The sequence below is a fragment of the Perissodus microlepis genome, chromosome 12 (assembly GCF_051167445.1).
Source record: "Perissodus microlepis isolate ML-2025 ecotype Zambia chromosome 12, ASM5116744v1, whole genome shotgun sequence".
NCBI lineage: Eukaryota > Metazoa > Chordata > Actinopteri > Cichliformes > Cichlidae > Perissodus > Perissodus microlepis.
In genome coordinates this window covers 19,987,699-20,005,123 of record NC_140472.1, presented here as the reverse complement: position 1 = coordinate 20,005,123, position 17,425 = coordinate 19,987,699, and the positions used below count along the sequence as shown (strand labels likewise).

The 17,425-nt window shown below is 41.1% G+C and overlaps 1 protein-coding gene across 2 annotated transcripts in view; it reads right to left on the bottom strand.

The window, feature by feature from the left end:
- pcsk5b (proprotein convertase subtilisin/kexin type 5b) overlaps positions 1 to 17,425 on the bottom strand; it is an 80,019-nt gene that overhangs the window by 5,830 nt on the left and 56,764 nt on the right. The window contains exons 19-27 of one of the 2 annotated variants that reach the window (XM_084945184.1): positions 17,222 to 17,360; positions 15,930 to 16,045; positions 7,992 to 8,094; positions 7,578 to 7,714; positions 5,569 to 5,778; positions 4,488 to 4,556; positions 1,385 to 1,445; positions 1,148 to 1,293; positions 392 to 598 (exon numbers count right to left, since the gene is read on the bottom strand). In XM_084945184.1, the coding sequence (XP_084801310.1) occupies positions 392 to 598; positions 1,148 to 1,293; positions 1,385 to 1,445; positions 4,488 to 4,556; positions 5,569 to 5,778; positions 7,578 to 7,714; positions 7,992 to 8,094; positions 15,930 to 16,045; positions 17,222 to 17,360 (1,188 nt within the window). Of the gene's footprint in view, positions 1 to 391; positions 599 to 1,147; positions 1,294 to 1,384; positions 1,446 to 4,487; positions 4,557 to 5,568; positions 5,779 to 7,577; positions 7,715 to 7,991; positions 8,095 to 14,056; positions 14,215 to 15,929; positions 16,046 to 17,221; positions 17,361 to 17,425 lie in introns of those variants that run through there. The other variant, XM_084945183.1, reaches the window with a different exon arrangement.

Genomic DNA, 17,425 nt, shown 5'->3' with positions numbered 1-17,425 from the left:
ATCAAAATTTTAAACGAATATCCTCATATGTGGCTCTTATTTTTCTTAAAAACAAAAATAAGGTTAAAAAAAAAAATCTGGTAATTCTTTGTTTTTACATTCATCGGGCCCCAATATGCCCAAATATCAAAGAGAAATTAAAAATGCATGTCGTGGAAGAGTTCAGGTCTTAGGAGGTTAAGTTTGATGTTTTAGTATAAGAACACTACAGAAGTAAACTCAGAATTTAGTACAATTAAACAAATATGGTGCTGTGAAACTCCTAATTTTACACAGAACATGTAAAACAATACGAGTCTATCACCAATCCACAGGATGCTAGATGGATCGTGCTGATGGCAGTTAGAACTGAGGTCAAATGATCATTTACTCTTTTTGTAGCTACACTTACTTTTTTTGAAGTGTTTCTCAAGGGAAGAGGCACGCTGGCTTCTCTCTAAACACTCTCCGTTCCTCAGCATAAACCCATCCTCGCAGGAGTCACAGTCATTGTACCGTGGCCCTCGACAGCTACGACAGCTGCGGTGACAAGACTCGCACTGCCGGCTTTTTTCATTCACAAAGGAACCTTCTTCACAGCGATCCACACACTCGCCATCTAAACACACAAAGAAAATGTGTAATGCATATAATGAAAAATGTCACATGTGCAGATGCGTCTAGGTTTTTGATGCTTTTGGTATTTTGTTGTTGGGTTTTTTTGCCTGGTAATTGGTACATAAATAAAACTGAAGTAAAAAAAAATAAATTGGATTTTTTCTGTGCATTCGTGTGAGTTTTCCTTGTAAATCTTGACTGCTTTGTCATGCTGGCTTGTCAGGAGACAAATGTTTAGTGCCTGCTTTCCTTGTCGGTGCATGAAAATCTCAGTCAAACTTGGTCAGAATTTAACCATTAAAAATTATGACTTTGTGCCATTAAGAATTAAGGCAGTTCTGAAAGAAAAAGGAGGATCCAACCACTACTAGCATGCTATATCTAATAAGGTGGCCAGTGAGTGTATATTCTTAAAACACAAACATTAAGCATCATTTCTGGTTTTCAGTTCCTCACTTTGTCTACCAAATGTAGTTACATATTTTTCCATCAGCAGTTTATTATCTGATATTTTTGCTACACACCAAATAAGAAATGTTTCAAATGTTACCGGAGACATAAAATCCGTCTTCACACCAGTAGCACTGGGACTGGTCACAGATTACACATTGCTTATCTTCACACGGAGCGCACGCCATGGCATCTTCCACAATGTAGGTCCGATAAGGACATGAGCGATGGCACTCGCTTCCTAATCTGGCAGACAAAAAGAGTCATTATAAGATGAGGACACACTGTGTGACCGTGGAGGAGGACCTTAATGACTTACTCAACTGAGGAGACTTACTGGTAGTAACCTTCTTCACATTTAAGGCAAACAGTTTCCTGCTCCTGATCTCCCAAATCATCTGTGGCGAAAAGCAGAAATTGAACCACACAAGAAAAAAGGGTAAAAAAAATTGTTGTTTAAATCAAAATTTAAATATGATGATTTTTGAACAAGTGAGGTGAGGAACCAGTGAAGCAGGTAGTAACTGTTCGAATGCAGTTTCTTCAGACAGCAGCAGGAGGCGCTCTGACAACACATATCAAATGTGTTCAGCTCAGCACAGAAATGAATGGCATGCTCAGATCGATCATAAGCCGAGTGTGATCAATTTTAAAGCAAGAAAGAGACCTAATCCACAAAGCAAATGTAAAAGTCAGCGAGTCTCCATGCTCACTTTGGTTCCAATCTTTAAGATCAGTGCATTTCTCTCATCCCCAATTATTGCAAGTGTGTGATTTTCTGTTTGTCAAGCTTGCACTGCAGGTGTACTTCTGCTTAAAACATACACACACACACACACACAAAATGCATAATGTGAGTGACGGGTTATGAATTTTTTTCCCTGTTTTCGTTAGACCAGGAAACATATGGAGGGGATATTAATAAGTAATTCAGGTGAGCGTGTGACTGTTTTTCTACACGCAGCAAAGGAAGAAACTTGTTTTCTTGCAAACTAATTAATTTGTGCTGCCACTCAAAACCATCCAACTGGTAAGTGGGAAAGAGTCACGCTGTCATCCCTTAGTCCAAAAATGTCAAAACATCTCGAAGGACAGAGAGAGCATGGGGGTGGGCTTTTAAAACCCTGCTTCTGCAGACTTTCCCTTGGGACCTTCATCCTCTCCAGAAAAAGCCTCTGCCGACCCCCTCTACACCCCCTTTCCTCTCCCTGCTTCTCTCCAGCACCCGCAACTTAGCACTGCACTGGTTTGCACTTCAATGCAGTCGACAAGCCACTACCTGTGAAAGCAATTACTCATACAGAGAGAGACTGAGAGAAAGGAAAGGTGGGAGGGACGGAGGTATATAGAAGAGGAGACAGCGAGCGAGGAGCCGGAAATCATGCCTCCAGGCTGTGTCTGTGTGTGAGAGAGGGAGAGAGAGAGAATAGCGCCCGCATAAATATTAACTGTGCACGCCAGGGGAGGGGGGATTTCAACAGAATTTAAAACCTGTACGCACATCCTGAACTATTCACTTGTGGAATGTGGACGCACTCACACATATTACGCAAGCAACAATCACGCTTTAAAGAAAAAGATTAGGTCAAAGTTATACATGCTCAGGAGGGGGAATGGGTGAACTCGTTTTTAACGTCAACAAACACAAATCATCAATTCAGCAAGAGAAACTGAGAAAGTGTGTTTATGAAAAACTCCTTGATATTCCTGAGACAAAGAGACAAGCATAGAAATGAGATGCAGTGCATTAAAAGGGCTGAACTCTGGGGGTGAAACCGAGCTTTGGCATGCAAACAGCCTCTGAGCAAGAGGTTTAACTCTTTATTACTCCTTTTTGTAATGGACGGGAAGAGGTCAACGGTAGCTGCGATTCCTGAAAAATTAGTAAACAAATGGAAATCCATTAACTATTTAAGCCATCCTCACTTGTATCAAATGGAGTGTGGCACGAACAGCCATGTAGAGATGTTATGAGGAATGAAAATAATGATGGGACCCAGACAGACAGAAAGGCCTTTTTTTTATTTAATGTTGGAAAAATACTGCAGTACACGCCCTATGTGCTAAAATAAGCAAGATGAAGGTCTCGAGTCCCAGGTAAAGGACAAAATACGGCGATTTCATCAGATCACACCCAGGTACACAAGAAGCACGCATCAGTGCCACTCCTGAAATTACCCAGAACCAAAAGCTTGACTAATCCAATTGTAAAATATTTTCAAACCTCTCGCCACTGATTACAAATCGTAGTAACCTAAGAGGATTACAGGACATAAAGCTGATGACGAGTCAAAAAAGACGCGTTGAATTTATAAGATGGTGAAGCTAGGACTGAGAAACAGCTGCTGCACCTTATCACACACTGTCAGGCTTGAATTCATTGACTGATCTCATCCGATGTTACAAACCTCGAGCCTACAGTTTCTTAATCTCTCAGGCAAATGAAAACAAAATCCAATGCCAAGCGGTTAGGAATTTGGTTTCTTATAAAACACAATAGTGCATGATTTAATCCCCTCGTATATCTATTCCTAATTATGATTTAAGGCTTAATATCATACACCCAAACCTGACAGCCAAATGTCCTCCACAAGCAGTATTCAGATTAAGCTGCATTCCCCACGCTGACATACAGAGGATGACCTCTGGCACGAGTATGAGCACACACACACACACACGTCAGATGTCAGTGACAGAAAACGACACGGTTTCGTCTTTACTCTGGCCTGTGGCATCACGTCACACAGCCAATCATCTCAAATCTCTAATGCGCTGACTGACTTGTTTGGCTTGCAGAATTGCGATTGCTACGACTGGGTGGGTGGCAAGAGCGAAACTGAAGAAACGTATTCCACCCAGACTGCATAATGACATAATAACAGTGAGCCTCCACCTCAGACTAGTTCAGCTCCACAATAACAATTTTCCACGGTATGTTGATAATTACCCCTCAGCCCTTTCGCCTTAACGTGACTTGTACCGATAGTGCTCCACAAATCTCATCCACACTAAGTCTATATGGTTTTCCCAGTGAAGGGAAAGTGCTCAGAGATTTAAGAGCGCCTGACTTTTTCATAAATTGACTCAGTTGTTGGGGGCTCCTCTAAGTGAATTGATGTACCTGCAGTAATGGAGAGCCTACAGCAGAGCGTGAGGTGCAACTAAAATCAATGGCAACGTCATTAAATGCAGCGGCGATGCCTCACAACTACCCTTTCAAACACGTTTAGAAAGTATCCCTCTTTAGTAGGTGTCATGTTTGCGCTTTCACAAATGTATCTCACCGATGAGCGGGTTGGCTCATGATTATTAATTCATGATTTTGTGCAGCGCCCTGTGACTGCCTCTGCCTCTTATTTTCTAAGGTCTGGTTTTGTTTATGCAGGTCGGTTGATGGAGAAGGTTGGATCAGCCAGACGATGGAAAGAAAAAATGCTTACTGCGTTTACACTGTGCGCAGCCGTCATCACAAAGAAGACACTTTTCATCCTCTGCATCCGAGGCCTCACCTGATGAACACAAGTGAACACAAATTAATAAGATTATATATAAGGACAAAAAGGCAGAGATATCACATACAGCACAGCTAACGAACCCCGGCAAGGTCCTCAGCCTGTCTGTGCAGGTCTGCCTTCCACATAAGATCAGCATCTCGCCTTATTCTCCAACTCATAAACTTTATCTCCTCACTTACACACTGCCATCATTCCTCCGTCTCAGATTCATTGTTGTGAAATTTTAAGTACCTAACTCCACCACTCCTCCTTATCTCAAAACGCAGTATCTCAAAAAATATAACATCTCACTCAAAAATTTCAGCTCTTACTCAATACTCGATTTGCTGGCATCCGCATTTGATCTCCCACGATGAGATAAAGTGCAACAGGTTCGTCCTCCTCAATCTTTTCAACTTTAAGAAAACATTTGGCAAGTGTTTATTGGGCTGAACAGATCGGGAACAGAAAGTAGATGTAAGAACACATCAGCTCTGTGCTGGCCAACAGATGAACGAAGTTAAGACAAGTCTGATTGTATTACTCTACTAGGGGATCAGTTTTTATAGAGCTTTTTGCTCTAAAATAGCTGCTTCACTGAATAAACTTTCAATACCATCTATTATTCTGTCATTACTATACTTCAGTCAGGACCAGCATTTGTTCTAATTTATATTTGGCAGAGCAGCTTTGTTCCAGAGACTAAGGCTCATTTATGAACAGAGAAGGCTTCAATTACAACAGATATGAGACAGATTCAGTCAAACACAGCATGAAAAGGAGGAGGGGGGTTGCAAAGCTGCTTGCAAATGTAAAATCCTCGCTTTAAAAACCTGCTCAGCTGAGTTGTAGCTTGTTGAAGTTGTCTTTTGGAGACCATTTTCCTTTTTATGTATTCTTTAAAATACGGCTACACGTGTTCTCACAGACTTGTATATATTGTTTTATTACAAATTATATTATTAATGCACTTTTTCTTTATAGAAGGTGACCTACTACCTGCACATTCTGTACCAGCGTATCTCACCTGTGCTGCAATGCAGTGGGATGCAGTGGCCATTTCTGAGCTTGTGTCCTGGGCTGCATTGGAGGCAGTGATCTGTTTCAGTGCAGATGATGCAGTGTGCCGGACACACGTCACACCGTCTCCCTTCTGAGCCTTCAAACTGGAACAACCCCTCTGGGCAGACATCCAGGCACTGACCCTGAAAGAGGTACCTGGCCACGCCAAACATATCTGAGGAAGAGCAAAAACAGCAAAAGTTTTAGGAAAAGAAATCCGAAGAAGAAGGAGTGCTGAAAACAGCTTTGAGGACATACTCAGACACAGAGTCATACACAGGTTAGGACAAAGCAGTTTTACTGCAGGCGTTTAAAGGAAGGGTACATGGATGTTTTGGTATACCGCAAGGACATTTGGCACAGCCAGTCACAAGTGGGAGCTTCTCCTGTAAAATGTATGTAAAGCCAGGAAAGATGATAAAATAACCCAAATTCAGAGGCAGCCCAATTATTTATTCACACAGGTTTAGAGACCATTCAACAACCCCTTTGCAAATCTACATTTTTTTGTTGGCATAAATATTTATGTAAACAATAATAATAAGCTTTTTACAACATTTAACACATTTTGTTTGATCCTTAAAAAGTGTTTTAAACCTGCTGGACATTCAAATGAAACAATTTATTGGCTTTAAATCAGGACACGTGCTTTTCAAAGTCAAATATTTTTGAAACTGTAAATGCAATGATATTTAAATGTCAACATTAACCCAGTTTTTCACAGTTAGTCAGCTAAACACCCTCAGCCTGCCACTCTGTATTTGCTTTCACTGTAATTACATTTAAAAAAAAAAAAAAAAATCTGTGTCTGGCTGTAATTTCATACATGTCCGGGCTTGTCCGCGTGCGTGTCAACATTTTTAAACTGACACTTTAGTATTTTGCTTGTTTCATCCATCTGTAGTAGTGACGAGCAAGGGCGTCGAACATGACTTTCAAAGACCTGTCCTCTCAGTACGGAGCTGTACGCATGTGAGTGTGACTGACCAAGATAACAGAGGTTGTTTTGAGAGAGGAATGACAAGGGCAGAGGCAGATAGAGGGTCTGTTCAAACTATTATTGTTATGTCTCACTGAGCCTCAGACAGACCGGCAATTAAATGAAACCACATTTGCAAACAGTCTGACAAGCTTGCCGGCTAATTGAGAGTGTATGCACATGTGAAGGTGACAGAGAGTGTGTGTGTGTGTGTGTGTGTGTGTGTGTGTGTGTGAGAGAGAGAAAGAAAAATCTGGTGTTAATCTTCTTTTGGCTGTCTGGTATCTCAAAGTGAGTGCGTGAGTGGGGGCTAGGTGTGTGAGTAACACAATCTCCCCAGTGTAAATACATTCATTCAAACAGCCATAATACCTCCTGAAATAGTGTGATAAACACAGTTATTACTACCATCCTCAGGTTGATATTTCTTCAGCTGTGGTTGCCTAATGACGTCCGGATTTTATAACTGCTGTTATGAGGGGAGGAAAAAGGCTTTTTGATAGACTGATTGGCTGCACAAGATCAGAAAACATGCAGTTTTAGAGGAAGTAAAAGTAGTCATTAAATACAGACCTTTTTTTTTTTGACTGATCTGAAAAGCTGACCAAAGTGCAGTGACCTCTAAAGCATGCAAATGACTAATATATGTTTTATCCACATCTATCAGCAGACCTTGAGTGACCTGCTGCATTAATTAGGTTCACTTTTGGAGGATTTATTGATGGAGACTGGCACAAATGAGTCTTTGTGTGAACCAAAGGATAGTATGAAGAGGCCCAGTTGGATGGATGGATGGGCCTGATGGATAGATTTGCAGCTAAACCTTTGCAAAAACCTGCGTCAGTTCAAAGAGTGCAGCTTTTATGTGGCAGCGAAGAAATAAAGGACGTTTTTAACTGCACTAACTGGTGCTGCATTTCCCTGAAAGCTAACTCAATGCACTTGTGATTGATGTTTATGTTTTCTAGGGGCATTGATGTATATTTTAAATATACCTGTGTCACAGGTGGTGCAGCTATGAGCTCCCTCATCAGTACACTCCTGACAGGTGTAGTGACAAAGGCGGCATTGTCTTCCCACGGCATAACGGCCCTTCTGACAACGGGTGTCACAGCGTCCTTCATCAAAGAACCTGCAGGTGGAACAAAATTAGGCCCAGCTACTGTATATAATATCCATATTTATAGTGTAACAAGTTGCTGCACTTGCATGACAAGTTGACAAGTTTAAGATGAAGATTTCACAAATTAAAACAGGTTAATCCAAACCCACTGGAACTTTTTTTTTTTTAGGTTCGTGTAATTATTTTAGCTCCTTCCTTTGGTGGGTTGGCTCAATTGTCTTCTTTTCAGTCAATTGTCAATCTTTTCAGTATACACTACAGATGTTTGTGTGTCAGTGGCTGTCACCGTGTTGCAGGGCAGCTGGTGCAGTCATCTCTCTCTGGACCTTTGCACCGCAGACAGGAAGGATCACACGGGTGGCACTTGTTGTGTTTACTCAAGTACTCTCCTGCCGATAGAGAGCCACAGAAAACAGCATCACCGCACGTTCTGCCTCACTTATCTGCCTCTATTTGACTCACTTCATACTTACCGTGCTTACTTGTCGTATCACTTGAGCGATTTGATTTGATGCTTTGATGTGTCCTAGTTGCACCAATTAACAGCCAATTGCTTTTGTTTTCATTTCATTACATTTCTCTCTGACTTCTCCTGCACAGAAACAGCTGTATATCTGCTTTTCTTTATCTTGCAAATATATTTCACACATCTTTTTTTGCTAAAAAACTAAGGTGTTAAAATGTCATTTACCAAGTACTGATCTGATAATTTCTCATCTATTTAAAGAGAAGTCTTATGGGAAAGGACAACAGTGGTGCAGTAGTTAGCACTTTCACCTCATAAAGACTCTTGGTTTGAACCTCCCTGAGGCCTTTCTGTGTGGAGCTTGCGTGATCTCCCAGTACACGCGTGGGTTTTCTCTGGGCGCTCCAGTTTCTTTCCACAGTCCAAAGACTTGCATGTTAGGTTCATTAGCGATTCTAAATTGGCCGTCATGTGGATGTGAGCGCTTCAGTGCGTTGAATAAGGCGCTGCCTGAATGTGGATTGTATTGTAAAGCCTCGTGTGTGCTCAGGATGAGTAGAGAAAGAGCAATATAAATGCCACTCAGCTTCCATTTCAGTCGTGACTACAAATTTTAAGCACTTCTAGTTCGCTGCACAGCATTTCTGCACGAGTCCCCCACTTTGTGTGTTGACTTTGCACGTTTCCTCGCTCACATTTGGGTTTGTTCATTATCCAAAAGAGTCACAGTTTAAGTCAGCAGACAAACGCTACACCCAGTGTAGCGTTTGTCTAATTAAAGTAGTCTCTGAGGGGAAACAAAGACTTTTCACGCCATGAACAGGAAGAGCCAAGATAATATACAAAGTCTTAAAGGAAGACATCATCTCTAATCACCAGCATCTGTAGCCAGGTAATGGCAATATTTACAACCTCTTGCCATAGAAGTGAGCTTGCTTATTAGAGTGGAAATGCGACAGAGGCATCTGCTATATCATAAGGAAACATCCTCCCCGCAGCCCATTAACCACATCTTCCACTGATGAATGTGTTGAAAATGTGCGTAGGTTCTTGAAGGCCGGAAAGTTTTTCTTACAAAACAGATTACTGACTGGAAATTCAGCTTCAGGCGCCAGAAACCTCAACACCTGGCAAAGCAATCGTTGAGTCACTGGATCCCACTCCAGGTAGTTCTTATTGTAAATGTAAAATTAATAAGTGGTGATTTTCTTTCTCAGGAATGAATACCTAAGCTTTGCTCACAGATTAAATGTTTGTAAGCGTTTGTGCCCAAGATTAACAGGAGAACAAAACTTTACAAAAAAAAATCAACCTTGAAAACAATATTGTCTCCTCTTCTACTTTTGTATTACACAAAGGTGACAGACACTGGTTCAGGCGTAAAGATGGATGCTGTGTGTGTTTGTGTGCGAGCAGCCTTCAAGGCATCGGTGGGGTTTGTCTGTGCTCTCTGGCTTTCTGTGAAAAGCTCAATTGTTCCTTTCAAAACAAAAGAGCCTCTTTGTGTACAAACACAACAGGCGGTGGCTTCCCATTCAGTAGAGCTCTGCTGAAACGATTCAAGCAGCCCCCGAATACACGCCGTCACTCTTACTCACACACACAAATTGTCTCCCTGTCTTTATGTTTGTCTCCCCCTCACTCACAAACAAACAGAGCCAAGTTCTCAAGGGACAGAAAGCTGCACAACTCCACTCAGCAAAAGCAAACTTGACTCCCACCGCCAGACAGGAGAAAAATGGAGCGGAGAAGAAAGGGAGCCTGTCACTCAGGGGAGTAAAACTTTTCCTCTGCTCTGGACTCGGCTGACCTTGTGAGGACAGTGACACTCTACTTTGTAAGGAGAGACAGAGAGCACGCGCTCTGTTGGCAGGTGTCACACTGACGTCTAACACACCTGATCGTGAATCCCGATTCCTTTCCCCTCTTTCACCTGCTGGTCCCTGCGCCCACTCACTCTAAGAAGGTTTCAAGATATATTTATTCTTTTCAATCCACCCAAGTGGTTATTGAATACATTAGGTGTTTATTAGCCACAGTGGTTATTTAACATTGTGTATTTATCACCACAAGGTACCCTTCTTAGTGTTTCATACCCCAAGTGGCGTATTTGGGATGCTGAACTCACAAAAACCAGAGGAAAAAGAAAAACAATAAAAACAATAACATAATAAAATAATAACGTAAGACATAATTTGAGGGTATATCTCAGACTCCTGAAGACTCTTGTCTATATCAGCTACTATGAAGTTATCATGTTGCTTAGCACCCACCTACTAACAGGCTAAAAAGACCCCTTTTAGCATTTATGCAGATATACCTTTATACCATCATTTCATTTTCACAGTATTTTTTTAAAATAAATTTTATTCATTTACATAAACAAGACCTGTCACTGCTTTTTCTCAATGTGATTATATTTTATTTACCATCACGAGCAGGCCAAACAGTCCTGCATCATGCCTATGTGCTAGTTTATATAAAGGATGCTGACGCTCTTCTTTACTATTACGAAAAAAATGTTTGATTGCTGGAAACTAAAGTGTTTCCCGAACTGTCCCATCAGTCAGACCCCTGTTAAAAAAAATATTTTATGCACAGCAGGAGCAAAACTAGTTGCAGTGGGGTGCAACTAAAAATAACCCTAATTTTGATAATGAATATACAACAGCCACACAAGTGTCAGAAGACTGCATCCTGGCACTGAAATGTTTCCTGAAAGGCTGATATTAAACAGTGATTAGTATTTAATGGGACATTTAACCTGAAAATATTATTGTAGTACTACATATCTCCCCAGAATGTTGAGGTGCCCAGTTTTGTAGATGTAGATACATCTAAACGGCACTCATTTACTACTTTGTGATTAAGTTTCATTTAAAGTCTCTAAAACTCCTCATTTCAAACTGTTTGATGTAAGAACGATGATAAATAAGGTTTGTAGAATTCTTCATTCTCTGAGTGACGATTACTAGAAAGAGGCACTGTAGCTGCTTTGGTCATCACAAGCCCACAAACGTCATTTATTCATGTATCCAAACTACTACTTTTTTTCTTCACCACTTATCCACTTGGGGGTTGTGACAGAACTTGGAGACTATCTTGGTTGTAAACCTTGGACAGGTTTAACACAGAGACAGACATGTATTCATTCGTACTCCTAGATTTAGACTCAACTAACGTGCTAATGGAGAAACCCCACGTCTGCAGGATCCAGCCGGCCAGTGGATTCAAACCCCAGACCCTCTTACTGTGAGGTATCAGTCCAAACCACCACATATCTGCATCATCCCATACAGCGTCATATTTTTGCTATTATTTGCTGCTTTGTGACAAACATTCTATATTCATAAATTTAATCTAATACATGTAAAAGTTAAATCCAAAGATGTTAAATAAACCTTGCACCCAAAAACACACACTGTTGACCAGTTTCAGCTTCCACCTAATTGTAATTGAGCGCACATATCTCCCTTTAAGAGCTGCGCCTGGGGCATGTGCAACTTTCACTTAATCAATGCGATTGAGTGCCGAAAAACGAAATCAAGGATCTGAATTTCAATGATGTTTTTGCCTTTCATGAATTTGTAAAACATAACTCAATAGAGTGAAAACAGGGAAACTTAATGACTTGGAAAGTGAGCAAACAAAAATGCTAATGAATGAAATAATACTGATTAATACACCCTCAAAATAATTAATGGAACTGAAAGGAAAAAAACATGAACAGATTAAACATTTTAATAAGAACACTTAAGTAAAAAAAAGAAAAAAAAATATTTTCAAAACTAGGACTTTGAGTAACATTAATAATGCATTGTCACAGATATGTCACAGGTACACAATAAAAACAGCTTTTATATGAGGGGTGGGTATGTGTGTGCGTCTTCTACCACACACACGCGCACATGAACACGCACACGTACACACGTCATCTTAAACAATGACCAAGATTAAGTTTTTGTTAAACAAAACAGGGGATTCATCAATCTTTATTACAAATCATCAAGAACCATAACCAGATAACGGTACAACAATTCATCTAATACTGTAAATGCTCAAGCTGCGGGTGCGAGAACCCACACAAAATAACAATCTTAAACATTTTTTTTAATATTTTTTACTTTATTTTTTTATTGTTTCGCTGTTCTTTATTAGAAGCCAGCACCTCCAGGACAACCCTTTGAGTTCGATCAGGTAAAGCTCAGAGACAGGAGGAGAAACCGGGCACCTGACGTCTGTCGGCCTTGTCGCACACGCGATGCGATTTGAATTTCTAACACAATGGATTCTGTCTAAACAGAAAGTAATAATAATAATTTGACTGCATTATGTTTGTTTTAGGCTTTTCCCCCCCTTGGATTAACTGGCCAAAAGTTCTGCTGTCAAAAAATAAAATAAGAAAGACTTTGAACATGAATTTTCAGAGTAAAACCCATCCCAGCACCCTGCCGTTTCGCTCAGCTGTCGCAGACCTTTACCTGCCGATGAAACGTGATAACAGCATTTTTCTGCTTCAATCGCTGACCCCACCGTGGTCAGAGTTTAGAGCAGTATTTCAGCTTGATATGCTTTGCCATAATAATGGGATGAAGAAAAGTTTGGATTTCTAAAACTCTATGTTATTTGATAACAGTAACATGTAGGGGATGCACCGATACACATACCCTTTTTGTTTGTGTGGAAAATATAACCAACATGTAGTAGAATTTCAGTTCCCTTTAATGAATAAACTTCAATTACTTTAATCCAGTGACAACAAAAATGACGGAGGAGGCTTAAATCGTTTAATCACAGAGACGGATGGAATCGATACTCGGTTTGGGGGGGAAACAAAAAAGTTTAGTATCTATAATCATCATTTTGTGTGAAAAATTTGCATCGGTACATCCCTAGTACCACAAAATTACTATAACTCACTGCAGAAGCTCTGGAAGGAATGACTATTGACTCGTCCTGTAGTACCTCTTGATGGATCAATGCTGTCTGGGCTTACATCAAGAATTAATGGCATTCTCCGAGACCCACCAGTAAAGACAAACGCACACGCTCTTCAAAGGGTAACTTTACGTTTTAAGTAAATGAAATGGGGTGATTCTGGTCAGCGACATGCATCCGCCTTGTATGCAGTGAATTCAAGTGGTGCACAGATTAAGTGTCTGAATAGTGTGTGTGTGTGTGTGTGTGTGTGAGGGGGTATGGATGCATTTGTGTGCCGTGTGTGTGCCGTGTGTGTGTATTAAAATGTGTGTAAATTTGTCTTCTCGCACAGCCAAAGTCAGCCCAGACACACATTATTTTCACATTACTGCGTGAGCTTGGTTTTTACTTTTTTCTTTTTGTCGTCCCCCCTCTTTGACGTATATTTACAGGCATAAAACCACGGCTTTTCCTACTGTATGTTCGCTTTCCATCTGTTTATCATTAACACTGGAAAGAGAGGAGGAAGAGGAGCCAGAATAAAAATGCACACAGACGTATTTGAAGATTCACAGGCTGAGCGGCTCCTGCATTTTAGCTATAATTCCTATACTGGCAACAAAAAAAACAAAAAAAGGAAGGAAGGGAAAAAAAAAAAGGAGGTTCAATTATTTTGGCATCAATGCTTTGGTCACAAAATACCGACACTTATTCTTTTGTTTGTTTTCGCTTATGTTTTCATTTGCTCATTTGTTCTTGAAGTAAGTCCCAGTCGTATTACGCCCTGACCTCGTGTGTGTCCCAGTACAGAAAAAAAGGTAGGTTTGTTGTAGTCCTGTCATCGCACCTCCGATGCAGTCCCTTTAAAAGAGGCACAGATTCTCTTATAAATTATGTGACTGTGAATGAGTGGGCAGGGGGTCTGAAGAGGAGTGGGGTGCCCCCTGTGCCCCCCTCCCCCCGCATCCCCCCCTGCACTCCCTTTAACACCCAGCAACTACGTCCCATCACCCCTTTTGTGAGCATGTTCTGCAGCACAGTTGTTGCAGCACTTTCCTCTGGCAGAGATTGTTCTTTTTAACGAGCACGCAGAAGCTGCCTTCCGCCCAAGATTCTTCATTTGCTTTCCACAGAGCAGGAAGAGGAGATAAAGAGGTGGGGGGGTGGTTGGGGGAGGGTAGTGGGGATGGAGAGGGGAGAAAGGAGACACACACACACACAGATACACAAGAAGGGCAGAACCATTTGTGATGGTTTAGAGCCGTGTGATTGGTCAGGAGACAGGGTTCAGGTGACAGGAAGAGGTTTTTGTTTGTTTGTTTGTTTTATCCAATCACAGGTGATGTTCATCGAGGAGGAAAATTATTGCAGTCCGGTGGAGTGATTTCAATCCATGTCAGGAGAGAGGGGAATCAGATTCAGGAAGGAAAAAAAGAGAAAGAAAAGAGAGACAGAGAGAGAGAAAACAAAACAAACGTCACACAATTAGAAAATTGAAGATTTTTGAAATTCACAACGTGGTTTCATTTTGCACAACAACAAAAAAAAGGGGACAACAAGTGGACTGCCAGTCTGTAAATCCTGTGAGCCAATTCTTTCACAACTCAACAGCAGTTCACATCTGAGCTGCAAATCAAAACGTCACCAGTAAGAAGCTGGAGCGGAGGGTGGGGGTTTAGGAAGACAGGAAACAGACTGAGAGTGCACTTAAAGTCCTCATCATTAACAGAAAGGTCACGCAGTAAAGATATTTTATCCTCGGAGCTTTATCTCATCACAAGCCGAGACTTCGTGGCCAAGGGTTCATTTTAAATAGAAGGTCACGGCTAGAGCAGAAAATCACAGGATTTATTCAAAGCCTCATAATCAGACCATCACATCAGAGGGGTTAGTGGGGGGAAAGAAAAAATAATAACCAAAAAGAAAGGGAATGTTTGCATTTAGAAGAGCCATCAACAGAGCATGCTCAATTTGGGCAGAAGCCACAAGGCTTGGATGACAGAAAATGGAGAACACAACGTAAGGCAGGAGAAGATTGAGCAGAATATTTAAATAAATATAAAAATATATAAATGAAGACTTGGAAGGGATTTAATAATGTTTAGCAACTGAACAGTTATGGTCACAATCCACCCCCTTTGAGTTATGGCATTAAACAATGGTAACGCGGGCCAATATTTTTCATCTAGACCTTTAAGATCTCAAAAATATTTCCACTTCAGCATTTTATCTTGTTGGACAGTTTTCTAAACTTAAGCCATAATAAACACATGGTTTCTCGAGTTATTACCAAAATGTATTTGTGAGGTCACAGTAAACTAGTGCAAGACAAGATTTAGATATTGGAGGCCGAAGTGAACATTTGTGCCAAATCTCAGGAAATCCCTCAAACAGGATTGCGTGTTGCTGAGAATGAATGACCCCAACATGGAGCACAAGAAATACAAAGGAAAACATAAAAGAGGTAGCGCATAAGTAGATACTCAACAATCTTTTCTGCCCATGCGGTCTAACAAAGTTCAGGAACCCAGGAAAGCACTGTGTTAATGTCATATGATAGAAACGTGTGAGCACGTAGTCCCAGAGAGGTTTTATATTAGTGACATGCAGGACATGGATGTAGAGCACAGAAGCCAAAAGCACAGCTTTGTTGGTTAGGAGCTACAACAGTGAGCGGTTACATTTAACGTGTTAGTTCAGAGTTCGAATTTCTTAAAAATGGCCGCAAGTGAATCATTTTCTTTGTCAAACTACTTCACCTGTGGGCCAAATAAAAACCATTCCAAATAATAAACAACTATCCAGATCATGGTATTGATAAGAAAGCTGACAACTCACCATCTTTGCAGATGGTGCTCACCACGCAGGCTCCTGCCTCCAGATTGTAACCACTGTTGCAGCTGCTGCAGTTTCTTTCCCCGGGCCCCAAGCACTCATAGCAGCTACTGTCACACCTGCCGAAGGGTGTGTGAGGAATTAGATGCTAGTTAAGGCAGCACAAACTTTATTCCTGCACGCCAAAATCTGAAGTAAATCGATCGCTATAAAGGCAATGACGAATGACACCTGTTAGAGCTCACATTTCAACTACAAACACTTGAACTATTAAAGGTATGACTATATTAATAGCAGAAAACAACCCTGACGCATATATTATACTGCAGTATTAGACATTTACAAAGAGATGAAGATGAGAAAAAGCTGTAATTTATGTAGACTCTCTTATTTATTCTCTTACTTTCCTTATATGTAATATTATTGGCCTATTCGGTTTCTGCTGGTGCGCGGTGTCTGCAAATGTGCCAAATTTCTGAACACAGAAAATCTGGAGGAGAAGATACCTGAAGCAATCCTTTGGGAGCAAGTGTTAGACACAGTTATCACATTTATCATCCCGCTAGTGTGAAAACATCACTTTCTGAGACAAATCTGAAGCTGAGCATGAAGGAATCCAGTACGGTAAAAGGGTCAAGTGGGTAATAAATAATTCAAGACGGGAAGGGAACATAGCAGGGAGGTAAGGCCATAAGAGGAACAGACAAGATGTCTGACGCTGTGGATGAGTTTCAACTAGCAAAGTAGTCATCAAACCATTGTCAATCATGGGGATATGATTATGTTTATGTGTTCTTTCCGTCCTCATTCAGGTTAACATTAGCGAAGGGTGACTCAACAGAGCCGTCTGTGGGAAAAGCTCACACAGCTTAAAGACAACAAAACAATGACGGCACCAAATGTCAGCGCTGACTGGCTCTGTGACTGCGGTTTACTGGGAAGTCCTTCATTGCAGGCTTTCTGTTCTCATTTACCTTTACTGTCATTAGTGACTGATTGCAATTTTGCTGAATTACCCCGTTTGAATTTTTAAATACAGGTGTAGTGCAGCCGAGTTTTGATTTCATCAGATGTAGGTGCCCATCTTCAGCCTGCTATCTCAGAAACCAGAAATGCACAGAGCAGGGAGAGAAATAAGAAAATAACAGCGGAGGCTAAAGTTAGGTTTAAGTTGGAAATTTGCACTTGCACTAGCAAAGTAGACTTCCTTGTTTATCTCTACAGACTGGAAAGTCGTCCCCCACACCACCCCTTTTCACCGTGGCGTAGAGGTGTTGGCAGGTGTGCTGACTCACTTCTTACAGGACCTCTGCACCTGCCCGTTGTCTGAGGTCTGCTCTGACAGGTAGTAGCTAGGACTGCATGTTAAAACACACCGCCAATCCTCAAGTAAGTAGCCGTCCGCACACTTTGTGCACGCCTCGACTCCTGTGCCTGCAAGACACAAATGCATTTTTGAGCGTTACACTGGCGAATAGAAAATGTTGATCGTGTCTTTA